At 40.9% G+C, this 13,297-nt stretch overlaps 1 protein-coding gene across 1 annotated transcript; it reads left to right on the top strand.

Annotated features, from left to right (window-relative positions):
- The first annotated feature begins 2,004 nt into the window (after positions 1-2,004).
- LOC138108581 (glutathione S-transferase A4-like) lies at positions 2,005-13,215 on the top strand. Its single transcript, XM_069011457.1, has 7 exons — positions 2,005-2,088; positions 6,297-6,403; positions 7,094-7,145; positions 11,009-11,141; positions 11,469-11,610; positions 12,638-12,769; positions 12,903-13,215. The coding sequence occupies exons 2-7, from the start codon at positions 6,317-6,319 to the stop codon at positions 13,023-13,025; spliced, it is 669 nt and encodes a 222-aa protein (XP_068867558.1). The 5' UTR covers positions 2,005-2,088; positions 6,297-6,316; the 3' UTR covers positions 13,026-13,215.
- The last annotated feature ends 82 nt before the right edge of the window (positions 13,216-13,297 follow it).

The raw sequence follows: 13,297 nt of genomic DNA on the forward strand, positions 1-13,297 counted from the left end.
CAGGACATGGTATACTCAGTAGTTAAAATCTGCCTCTGCCCAACCCCAGATCACTTCAATGGCACCTGGGCCCCATGCCTGCTGCCTGAATACTCGTGGGTGTGGCTTAACAAATAATGTGTAAAAGAAACTTAGTTTCTTTTCTGCTCTAGAGGTTTACAGAACACCTATTCAAGTTATAGATAGCAGCAACCTCATTGATATGATTACCTTCAGATTCCAAAGGAGCTTTGTAATTACGTTATGAAAGGCTGTGCTGGAAGCAAAATAAAAAAAGAACAAGGGGGAAAGTCTTCAAACAGGAATGTGTAGAAGGGGAACAACAGTCAAATCTGGATGTGGCTATATTCAGCAAATCCAAAAAGCATCAGAATGCTTTGCTTGACCACTCAGTCATCCCTGAGCCTTAAATTAGGGACCTCTCCCTCCCATTCTTCTTTGCCACCAAGCCTACTGCTGTCCTTGGTGGCATCCAAGACTGCAGAGACGACAAAGAGACTTCAGTTACATGCATGCCCTTCAGTGTTCTCTGTTCCTGAACAAACTCTTGCACTCAGGTGCATGCTGATACCAAAGGCCTCAAAAGCAGGAATAGATTCATCTTGATTCAATACTGCCATCACGGGTAGGTATAAAGAAATGCTCCTTTCTTACTCAGCCATCTGTGTATGTGCCACATTCCTACTGTAGCCACATCTGCATTGCTGGTTTAGGCTCATGGGGATCATCATGCCCATGCTTGGTACGGCATGCATTTACACATTGCTCAGACCTTCCAAAGTAGGGTATGTATGCTGCTAGCTGGGAACCGTTCTGGGCCTCTGCTGTACTTCTGACCCACATTTAGGAATTTTCTGTACGGTAGCCTGGTAGTAACTAGGTTTGACATAGAAAAAATACAGAAACATGCATTTAATGTTACCCTTCATTCAGTACATCATGAACTTAAGAGAGAGTTAGAATTAGGCAAAGTGCAAAGAAACACCATACAGTTTTGCTGACAGCATCAATCTCTGTAGCACATAAATTACAAATTTGCAGAAAGCCTCTAGGGGAAGTGCATCCTCTAGAAGAGACTGCCAGCAATTTCCAGGCAGAAAAACAAAACTCCAGCTGCGAGGAAAAAGTTACTTGGAGATTTTTGTCCTGAGATTCCCCATAGTGAGGTGCTATGTTAGTACAGTCATAGCTTTAGACAGACAAATACAATTTTGATAGCAGTGTGGGTTCTGTGAACAGATCTTCAGATTAGTTGTACTAATGTCTGCTGCAGGTATGTAAAGCAATGCCCAACATCACATGTGGGTCTGTGCCAGAGTAGAGAACCTTATCTTAGCACCCAAATCCCGTTTTCCATTTGCTATGCTGTCTTTGTGTCTGTTCACATCCACTTTCAGTTTTGGGATTTTTAGCTGAAATACAGATAGAAAAGCTGAAACAGTTACTTCTCGTGGGTAAGAAAATCACAGTTTATTTCATCTCTGAATATTAGCAATGTACACTCAATTAAAAAAATTAATGCTATTGCGTTGAGGCATAGGGTGAGTTGTGACATAAACGGTCATCTATTTTTTATATCAAGTAGGCTTGATACTGTATTTCAAAGTAATTGAGCCCTGCTATCCCATACTCTGGATAACTTTTCCATCCGATACAGCAGCAAAAATAAAAACCTGCTAAATAATTAAATAAGCCTAGAAACTTAAGTGGTTTTTCTATAAATGATTACTATTACCTTAAATATGACCCAGAAAAAAATCTAGAATTTTCTCAGTGTTTTTAAATGTCTTACTGTTGTATTTGGGTAAAATGCCCCCAAAATTCCAAGAGAACAGTTTGAATAGATGGCTACCATAGAAACTATGAGGTTACCATCATGATATAGTCAAAGCAGCAAACGAAGACTGTCTCTGCCTTGGGTGTCAGTTTTCAGAGCCATACGTCTTTAAGCTGGATAGCGTCAGTTTAAGAGCATTGGGATTTTTTTTTCTCTAATTGGGCACAGCTGGAAACTCCCCCAAGCTGCAGAGTTTAAACAGCCCTGGGGAACCTGCCTGTGCTGGGTGGAGTCCGAGTTAAGGTCAGAAGGTAAGTAAGAACTTACAAATTCGTTTTTATTAAAGTGTTTGCTTGACTTTTTAAAAGCGAAACTACTTCTAAGTTTTTTAGGGCATCTGCTGGTGTAATGTAAATTCTTTTTTCTCTTTAGTCTGTCCGTGTGCCAGGTACCCTAAAAATGGCTCAATAGTTATTCACCAGCTGGAAGCTGCAGAAAAGAAAATGCCAGAAAAAGATGTGTTTTAACCAGGAAATTAATTCTGCGGTGCAGTCCAGAGCTGACCGGGATGGCCATGAAACAGCTGAGGGGACAAAGTGCAAGCCTCTAGCACTGTGTTGGTTTCTTCTAGGTTGAAGCAGGAAAGCTGACCCGTGGGATATGCTGGACTCTGATCGCAGCTCCAGGGCTAAAGAGCACTTCATGCTGAGTGCTGCTGTTTCTGGAAGATGATGATCTCTTAAATTGTTCTTGCATCCCTGAGATGCATGCTCAGAGAAATTCCAGACAGGTGTGTTACTAAGGCTCACAAGGAAATAGGATAGAAATACGGACTTTGGACAAAAACAATTTAAAAAAATGTATATAGTCAAATTTTGTATTGAGGTCTTTGCTAGATATCAGGGTAGTGTATGCGAGATGCAGTCACTTATTTGGCTGCAGCATAAATTCATGACATGAATCAGTTCTTCAGCAGTGTCTGGGTTAGTGCAGTAGTCCCCAAATGCCCGGAGTAGTGAGGTATTTTGGCTATGGGAATCAAGTATTACTTAAGTAAAATCAGAAGGTTTTCCATGTCTGCTCTCCACATTCCCTGGACATTTGGCTGTTTGTACCTTTTGCAAGAGTCAATTTTCTTCAGCAGGAGCAGTCAGACAGCTTTTCAGGAGCAAGCAACACCAGGTCAGATCATTGGACTGCTTGTAAGCCCAGTAGTTTGTACTGCTGTTGTGCAATATATGTTAGACCATTTCCTATCTCTTTTTTGTCCTTCTGCTGTATGGTCTGGCTGAAGAATGATAGCACAATTCTCTGGCAATTGTACAGCTTTAACAGTTCAGTAATTCATGGAGCATTTGATATTTTACTTCCACTAGAAGTCATAAGTCCACACAGCTTCCATAACTGGCCAGTGGCAGGGCATATGCCAAATGCATATTAAGAATCAGCATAAATATTTACAGTCTCTTCTTGGAACAGCTGATAGACCTTTGTTAATGCAATTAATTCAGCTGCTTCTGTGCTCAGCTTTGGACTGAGTGGTGAAGCTTCCACTACTTCGTACACAGTAGTCATTCAGTAACCTGTATTCCAGTTGCTGCTCAGATAATATGACCACCCACAAATAACAATTCCAGACTGGGATTTAGAAACAGTGCATCTGTTAAATCTGCTTGAGCCTTTTAGGCTTCATAGATGGTTTCTACACAGCTGTGATGTCGTTCGTTCCCTGGGTGAAAGGAGTAATGTAATGGGATTCAGCATATTAGTTACTATCCCAGAGGCTATTCCTTGCCCTTCTTGTTCAAACAAGGTAAAAGGTTTACCACAGTCTGGCAGTCCCAGGGCAGGTGCAGCTAGCTTCAAAATATTGAATATCTACCTTGTGTGTTGCCCAGTGAATGGGTTCTTCATCATCTTAGGTTATCAGTATTGGGTTTTTCTGTTCCTTGAAAGAGCTGTCTGGGGGTAGCAGAATCCTACAGCTCCTGAAAAGTATTTGTTTTGAGTAGCTGGTCTTGGAAGATTTTGAATTATTTTAATATCATTTTCAGATAATCGCTACTCCTCTTTCTGAAGAATGTAACACAGATATATTCTGATATATTTCTCTTACACAAAGTGTAACTTATATAGAAAGGTCCAATGATGATTTTTAATTAAAGCAAACAGTAAGGAATGGGTGACAGCTATACAAGATTACTTGGCTACTAATACAGATCAACATATTCTATCAAAAATGGATCAACTTTTTTAAACAGTACATCCTGAAAGTCTTTTATTAGAACTAGAAAAATAGTGGAGGTCTGAGCAAAATCCTTAGGCCTTGGCTCTGTAGGATGTATCTTTCCCCAAATATATGCAAAAAGATGTTGAGAGTCTGGATGAATAGGTTTGCTTTCTTAAGGTAGAAGTTGCCCAGTTTCGAATAAGTTGAAGGTTGTAGCTTCTGATCTTTAGGAAATCTCAGGTGTCAGTACTCACAGGGGAATGAGTAACTAAAATGAGCCCACTGGACAAGGTCCAGACCCACTAACTGAAAGTAGCTGCCTGTATGTGAGCTACAGGTGTCAGGTCCTTGTATAGTCAGTGGAGATGCATTCAGTGGATCTAAAGATTGAGGCAACTTTTAACCAAAACCCAAGAGGGTTGTTTTTTTGTTTGTTTGTTTGTTTGTTTTGGTTTTGTTGGTTTTTTTTGTTTTTTTTCTGTGTTGGAAGCTTAAGGTAATTAAAATCCACTCAGAGCTGATAGTGTTATTTTTAATTTTAAAAAATGATCTTATGACAAGTTTTAATTCTATGTTTGTCATTCCTCTTCTTGCATAATTTAATGCCACATAGAATCTCTTGTTCGTGTAAAATAATAAAATGATACCTGAGGCTTCTTACTCTTTCTACTCTTCTTCTGCAAACGAAAGATAATGTTTCCAAGAGGATTAAGTTTCATATACTTGATATTTCAGTCGTTGGCTTTTTTACTTAAAGGAAAAGTCTTACTGTAAGTTTCTGTGCATTACAAGTTGGGGCAATGTGTGTTGAAATGATACAGAAGCAACGTAGCTGAAAAGTGTGATAATGAAAGAAGCACTAGCTAATTGTTGTGAACTATGTTGAAAAGCTGCCCTGCAGTGAAAGCTAGTCACACAAGGTGCAGAAACTAATAAAACACTGTCCTTTAAGCCAAACATTGTAATTAGGAACAGCTATTCACACTTTAAAACTGAACATACTTTTTTCCTTAATGTGTATTTGGATTATATTTACTAAATTACCCAAAATATCCCTATATATTCTAGTAGCATGACTCAGTTCTTACTGGAATTCTCAAGTGAGAACCCTCAACCTTGTTTTTTCAAGTCAAATTTTGGCAAAATATGTTCCAAATGTACTTTAAGTACACCTACAAAGCACTGTGACTTGAAGAAAACATATCACTAGAGTGTACTGAGCCCGATTCAAATAAGAAATATCAAGTGGATGCTAGGTGTGACAGATGTCATGTTGCAGCTTTGGCTTTTAACTGGGAAAACTGGAGTCATCTGGAAATTCTTTTAAGTGAGGCACTCTGAGCTTTAGGATATCTGTTTTAAAGGGTCTTTTCCCTTCTGATCATTAGTGTATGATACAAACATCTTTATGAAGGGGAGTGCTAGTCATAATCTTTTAGTAATTAGGGCATAAGCACAGAGGAATTAAGGCCTGGATGCAGAAATCCTGCTCGTGTGTGAGCACTGCCAGTCCAGCTGGGTGTCCCTTCGTATGAAACAGCCCAGTACAAACGCGCTCTGGGAGAGGCACAGTTACAGCAAAGCATTGACAGCCTCGATGTGCCAGTCCCCTGGACATGCAGGGCCCCTGTGCCCGAGGGGGTACTTCTGAGGGCACCTGAAGCCAGTGCAGCTAGGTTCCACATCTGGCTTCAAGGGACACCTCAAGGCTGCCATAAGCAGCAAGGAAATGGGCTGTAGCCATGCAGAATGGCTAAAGAAGCTCATTCTGTTTCACGGAATAAAGGGAATATCAACAATTCATTTGCCCCTATTTGAGGAAAGAAATGGACTGCATGTGAAGCTGCAAAATGCACATATGGCAAACAAAGCAAGACGAATTTCAGCTTACTGGTAAAACGTGTTTTCCTTCTTTTAATCTTTTCAATGATGGTGACAATGAGGCTAAGTGAGTAGTTTCCCTGAGATGTGGTGGCATTTTCAGTGGCTTTGTATAATTGTCTTCATGGGCAGCAGTGTTCCCCCTGTAGCTAGGGACTCATACCATTTGTTTAAACATGTCTGTATTTGCTTTCAATCATAAGAAACCCTCCCTGGCAGCACTGGGTAGGCTTTACAGATTCACACATCTTTCCTTTCCTAGCACTGGCTGTCTCTCATTTTATGTTTTGAACCAAATAAGTTTAAACTTGAACAGGCACAGTGAGAATAAAAGGTGCTGTCTCCCCTCAAAATAATGGTGCTTACACCAGTTTTATGAGATATTGTTTTCTGCTTAATATCTTTCAGGGAACCAGGAGCTCAGGAACATGTCGGGGAAGCCCAGGCTTACCTACTTGAATGGAAGGGGCCGGATGGAGCCCATACGATGGCTGTTGGCAGCAGCTGGTGTAGAGGTTGGGTGACATTTTCAGTAGAGTGTTACAGACCGGTGTTCGCAACTTTCCTCAGTGAGGGACAATTTAACGTGCGTGTGGACGATAAAAGCTGCACGAGAGTGGCTAAATTCATGTGTCCAATAGCACTGCATGTTTGTAACTACATTGTTCGGTGGTTGATACGTGGGATGCAAAACTCATTGGCATTTAGAGTTTATTAGCAGTAGTATCAATCTCCTGAAGTAATTAACCCTAACGGGACAAAATGGGGATTTATTTAAAGGACCTTTATTAATCGTAAGTTTTGTAGCTGTGCTAAACCTCCTTAACTCAGTCTTATTAAATGTGCGGTTATGATGTGTGTAAGCTGGGGTGGGGTTAGAAATATTTGATGTGCCTTTTTTCCCTTGGCACTGGCCCCAGCCTGTCTTGTTTCTGTAGATGCCTGCACTCTGTTTCTGCTTGGTCTTGATTTATTTCTGTATTAGTGCACTGATGCAGAAGTGGCCAGGCCCTCCTCCTGTTCCCCATCAGCTGTCAGGGAGTGTGGGATCCTCAGGACATCTGTACCCAAACAGTGTGATTGAAGATCTGGCCCATTACCTTTTGCTTGACTCAGTAGTTCTGTGCATGGTTATGTGCTATCACTTAATAGAAGAAAGTTAACAGAAGAATAGCAGTGTGACACTATTCTCACTCCTTTTTCAGTTTGAAGAGGTGTATTTGGAAACAAAAGAGCAGTATGACAAGTTAATCAAAGGTAAGAATCCTGACACATGAGGTGTAGTCCTTCAAAATATTTGTCCAGCCTAGCTAAATTTGTGTTCAAAAATAGTTTATTTAAACGAGGGGAAACTTCTAGGTGCACACCTTGAATAGTGCAATACTAGTTTTGAATAACCTGTTATTTCCAGTGCCAAATAACTGCTATAAGCTAAAAGCCAGAGCATCTGTGATTGTGTTTATTGTAGTACATTAAGCAGGCAAACACTTCTATTTAGTACAACTTACTTAACTATGCTGTTGAATTGTTAGCATGGTACCTGGCACAGTTTTCATCCAGGACAAATAGAACTCCCTGAGCCTGAGATATGAAGCTTCCCCTAGTTAAAAAGCATGGAGCCAGCAGGGAGACCTGTGGAAAGCCTGACATAGTCCAAGCAGCATGCCACAAAGGCTTCATGCCAACCTTGGGCAAGCAAGACCAGTTCTTCCCACACACCAGTACAGACCCCTAGCCACTGCCCTTGATATCTGGTCAGAAGAAATCCAGCAGTGAACCCCTCTACGGACACCCTGGAAGGAGAAGACCTTCCTGCCAGGGTGGGGAAGGAGTTGGGACTGTGAGGAGCAGTAGAGAGTGCACATGCCCCACAGTTTACCTGCTGCCCAAGACACGTGAGAGAAACCTCAGAGCAGGCTGAGCATGCCAAGCTCAGGAGACTTGGAAGAGGGCTTGCATGTATTGTGGCTGAACTCAGAAAGGAAAAGCTGTGTCTAAAGAAATTCCGTCAGGGAAAGCTAAAGTGAACAAAAATAAAACAGAAGTGGTATTAACTAGATCAGAATTAAATTTGCAGGTCCAGTTGGCTGGGACTCTTACAATGTGGGAGGACAGTGCAGTGTACACAAACCAATTATAGCTCTAAATGTAAGAGCACAGGTCGTGAAAGCCCAAGTCTGTAAATCCTTCACAAGAACAGGTTATCTAGAAAGAGTGATACTGTAACCAGGATTGTATCTGAGCTTATTGATATCCAGAGAGAATTAAATTATGGTGAAAAGGACAGGGAAGTTTTATAAAGAAGATGAAGTGTTCTGTGTCTATATATTGAGCTTAAGACAGTGAGAACACAAAGAAAAAAAAGGTGTGGTTTAATAGAATGGGTTGAAGAAAGATAGATAAATTAGTCATCCTGATAAAGGGACCTCTGGAATGTTGCCAGTTGTGCAGGGCAGGACTCAACAGGAGTAACTCCACGTTACTTCTCCCTTAAACTTTTTTTCTCTCCCTACCAATATGCTTTTTGACAGAGTTTCCTGTGTTTAGACACTACCACATCGTTAGACTGGCCCAGGCATGATTTTGGTGTGTACCAGCTGATGATCCTCCAAGCAATGCCCCAGCAGTGTCAGGATGATGCCTGGGCCGGGGGCTCTTCCCAGCAGGCAGCTTGCAGACAGACAGCTGTTTCAGAGGCAAAGAGAGTTAAATAACTTTGGCCTGGGCAGACCTGTACCTATTGGCCTGAGGGATAACTAACCTGGCACAGTCTGTGCAGCCAAATGTTGGCCAAGTGCTACCTGGGTATTGACGAGCTCTGCTGGTTGGTTACAAATAACAGGTTGTTGAGCTTTTCATGGGGTACCCTTCCTTCCTGGACCAGGGTAAGAGAGTAGAGGAGGCTGATGTTCTGCTAAGTTCAATAAAGAACTAATATAGTCTCATAGCTTTCTTGAAGGCAGAGTTCGAAGGGGGTTACATGATAAAGGCAAGCAGCAACAGCAAACAGCTTCTTCTTCTTCTATATGCTCTATACTCTATATGCTCTATATTTTTTCTTACAGAAGTGTGGATTATATTTGTTAGCTGACCAATAAGATTAACACACAATTCTAGTTTTCTTTTTCTTATCCTTGTCTAATTTTAACAGTCGTAAGTCTTACACAAGTGTTACACATGTATTACACAGATTTGCATATACAGTTTCTATCAGTTCTTGTTGTTTATGTGAACACTCCATCTAAAATATGTGAACAGTATCATTCTATCTATATTTTGTCCTAAAGTAAAGAATTCTGTGAAAAGGTACCACTGCTGCAGCAAGAACTGTGTTTAAGGTCTCTGCTACAGATTTTTAATGTTTAAGGCACTTAGCATATATTTCTACTAAAAGTTAAAAATCTGTATTTCTATTTCACTTTGGTGTGGCTTCATGTATCTCAGCTTGTCCAAAGGTTTTAATTCAACCCCTGTGCTTTGGCTTCCCTCTGAGCCTGAGTCCAGAGGAGCTTTCACTCCAACAACAGGTGATTGATTTTTTAATGTGTACTCCACAGACCACCTTTGGGCAGCACAATCCAATCCCTGAAATTACTGGCAAATTCCTTTTAATCCTGCATATGTGTTCTGTGCTGTGGTTATGTGAAGTGGTTCTCCCTGCAAAAAAAGGGAGGAGAGGCAGTCCACTACGGAGTTTAAGAGGGACTCCTCTTTTCTGTAGATAAGAAACAAATGGTGTATTTAGTTCAGTCATATTTGCTACACTGCTTTTTGTCAAGGGCCAGAAAGACAAATTTCATTTTTCACTTCACATCTTTCTGCTGAAAAATATTCTTCCCAATCTATTAGTTTTCCCATTCTGTTGTTTCTGCTAGATAGATACCAAGTAATGTTTCTTCCTTAAGATGCAGAAATGTGTTCTGGAAAGGCAAGAACACGCACGATCTTTCTGTGAATGTTTAAAAGAAACAAATCCAGGCTATTTGTTGCTGCAGAGAGAACTAATTTCTGAATTTTATATGTAAATTAATAATATAGAACAAGCGAAGAATCTTTGTTAATTCTAGCCTAGCAAGGTATTTTAACAGCTGTATTTTAACAGCTCTGGAGAAAGAGGCAGGCAGACCTGCCCGTTAGAATGAACCTTTATATCTGAAAGAAGGATTCACCAAACAGATAAAAATTGAGCAATTAAAAGAAATCATTAACTTTGAGCAATGCGAGTGGCAGCTGCCTGTTTGGACTTGGAGTTCTGCTGTGGTTATAAACAAGGCAGGATTGTTCTCTGGATGCCCTTAGTGTGTAAATGGAGGTGGGAGTGTCTCTAAAAACAGTGAATTAGTCCAGCAGAAAACTGGTCTAGAATAGACTGACTTTGCAATGCTAAATCTCTGTGTCTACTTAGCTCTCAGAGCTCCCTCACTGAAAACTCAGACAATTGCTATGACCATCACCAGCAGAAAATGGGACTACAAAGTTGTTTCTAAATAGGCGTGAATTGTTGTAGAATGACACTAAGGCTAGGCCTGTAAAATCTATGGGGACTCTCAAACTTGTCCTGGAGTGACTGTGTGAAACTTATTCAAACACCAACAGCTGTCACAGGCTCTGCCTCTGGCTCTGTGGCTTCAGGATGTTCAAAGTGGCCTGACCCCTTCCTGTATTCTATCAGCTTGGCCTTGCTGCAGTACTACTCATGTGTATGTCCCTGACAGGGAATTGAGCTGCATTCTAAAGAACTGGAATTTTTTAAAGTTCAGATTTACCACATATCTTTATTCTCCTCCTATTCCTTGGGCTGGAAGTGCTGCTTCAGGCTTTTCCTGCCAGCATGAGGCAGGCTCCAGAAGTACAAGCAGGGCCAGCTCTCACCAGCCGGTGAAGCTCCGGCAATGCTGTCAAGCCCAGGCCTCAGCTGCACCGTGGTGACCTCACTACAGGAGTGTGATGCAGGCTTTGATCTTCCCCACAATGTTAGCTGGGTGCAGTGAGTCTTACAGTTAGAGCAAGACATCAGTGGTCTCCTACACTGCAAGAGAAATGTGCTCAGTGCCTTGATCTCCTGTACAGCTTGCAGTCTAGGAGGAGCTAAAAGGCTTTCCTTCACCTCTCCACCCTAGATGGATTCCTGCTCTTCCAGCAAGTGCCCCTGGTCGAGATCGATGGGATGAAGATGGTGCAGACCAGAGCCATCCTGAGCTACATAGCAGGGAAATACAATCTGTATGGGAAAGACCTGAAGGAGAGAGCCCTGTATGTAACACTTCCTATCACTTACGGAGCAGTTTGTTATTTGATAGCTATTTGATATTATATAAACCAAATTCAATCCTGTAAATCCAGTATAAAGGCATCAAAAAGACTAACAGTAAGTTTTAACCACTGCTTCTGAAATGTTCCTAAACAGAAACAGGCTTTTATTCCTTTTGAAAAATATTCATGTTTATTTCATGCTTGGTTTTGGCTCTGAAAATTGGCGCTGTGTTGGTGATATAAAATTCCTATAAATTGCCTTAGTTAATTGGAAAACAGATGAAATAACTTCTGTGCTTTTTTCTACCATCTTCCCCTGACCAACAGGATTGACATGTATGTGGAGGGAATAGCAGATCTGATGCAGATGATTTTGATGTTTCCTTTCTCTCCACCTGATGCAAAGGAGAAAAATCTTGACTCAATTAAGGAGAGGGCAACTAACAGGTACTTTCCAGTCTTTGAAAAGGTAAGTGACAGCAAGTATGTGTCTATCAAACTTGCAATTATCCAAAAAGTTTCTGCAAAATAAGAATGCACTTGTGTAGGTCAGTTCCCAATCCTCAGCTTTCTTGGCTGTCTCAAAGAAGGAGAAATACAGCAGCACATTTTCCTCTATTTGATGGCTTGTGTTGTCAGGGCTGTGGTATTTGAACATCTGCATAGCAATGTGTTCTCAGCTGTACAGAAAAACTTTTCACTAAAGTGAAAGCAAGCACATGAGATTATTTTTGTTGAAGGAACACTCCTATACTTACATTTGTTTAGAGCCCATCTCTCTGCCATGCTTAATTTCATTTGGAAAAGTTTCACTGGAGGAATGCAAAAATCCCTTGCAAATAAATCAGATAGAGAGATTAGGAGTACTTTGGTAAAACAACAGTCATAGATTTATAAAACAACAAACCCAACCCATATGATTCATGCATCTGGCAATATTTCCCACTTTTGTAATATTTGTCTAGTTTTGGTGGAAAACAATAATAAAGGCTGAACATCACAGAACTTTTTAACACTAAAATAAAATAACCTGTTCCCAAAGGCAGGGATTTTCATTACTTAGCTGTTGCAACTCTGCATTTCTAAGTTTGCTTCCTGATATCAACATTGGACATCACTTTACATGAAGCATCTAAATGGGAGTTCTATGAATTCCTTAAATTGCTTGTTACTTCTTCCATTATCCCTATTTCTAATTCTAGGACTGTTACTAGTCTACTTAAGCACGTGGTTTTGTTTCTGTTCCCAGTGCCAATCATCGTTCATCATTACTGAGTGACCAAAGTTTGTAGTCTATGTACTAGAACATGAAATGAATAAAACTTCATTTGTTTTCCAGCAACAGTGAAATGATGTAGGCTCAGCTTCAGCTGAAAAGTCCACCCTGAAATTTCAGATAGAATTGCTGCTCAGCTCTGCAGCTGTGCTGTGAGGCTTAGCTGCCAAGGATGCCCACATGCCCCACTCTCATCTGCAGCCCATGTTTTCTTCTCCAGGTTTTGAAACAACATGGCCAAGACTTTCTTGTGGGCAACAAATTCAGCTGGGCAGATGTTCAGCTAATGGAAGCCATTTTAGCAGTGGAGGAGAAAATTCCTGCTGTGCTGTCAGGGTTTCCTCAGCTGCAGGTAATTTTATTACTGAGCATGCTGTATTCAGGAGCTGGAGGTCAGTCCTGAAGTAATCATCCCCCCAGGCTGTCTAAATCACATTTTTGTGGCCAGAATTTCTCTCTGATTCTGTTTTTTAATTTTTTTTTAGGCGTTTAAAACCAAAATGAGCAATATGCCTACAATTAAGAAGTTCCTGCAGCCTGGCAGCCCAAGGAAGCCGCCACCAGATGCCCATTATGTAGAAACTGTGTTGAAGGTTTTTAAGAAATGAAAGCCTTGCCACCTTTGGTGAGACCCAAAATGCTGGGAGAGCAGGGGAGAGCAGAGCAGCAACTCCAAACCCTAAACCAAAGGAGAAGGAAGCTCAGTAAATTAGTATTGTTTTAGTTAAAACCAGTGCTAGAAAAACAAAGCAACCCATACCAGAAATAAAGCATTCTATTACTCTGGCAATGTGACAACAGCTTTGTCTTTATTGATATTAAATGCTTGGCAAAACATGAAAACATAGGCATATGGAGGCAAAGAACTATTTGTAGGGTA

Source organism: Aphelocoma coerulescens, chromosome 3, assembly GCF_041296385.1.
Source record: "Aphelocoma coerulescens isolate FSJ_1873_10779 chromosome 3, UR_Acoe_1.0, whole genome shotgun sequence".
NCBI classification, from domain to species: Eukaryota; Metazoa; Chordata; class Aves; order Passeriformes; family Corvidae; genus Aphelocoma; species Aphelocoma coerulescens.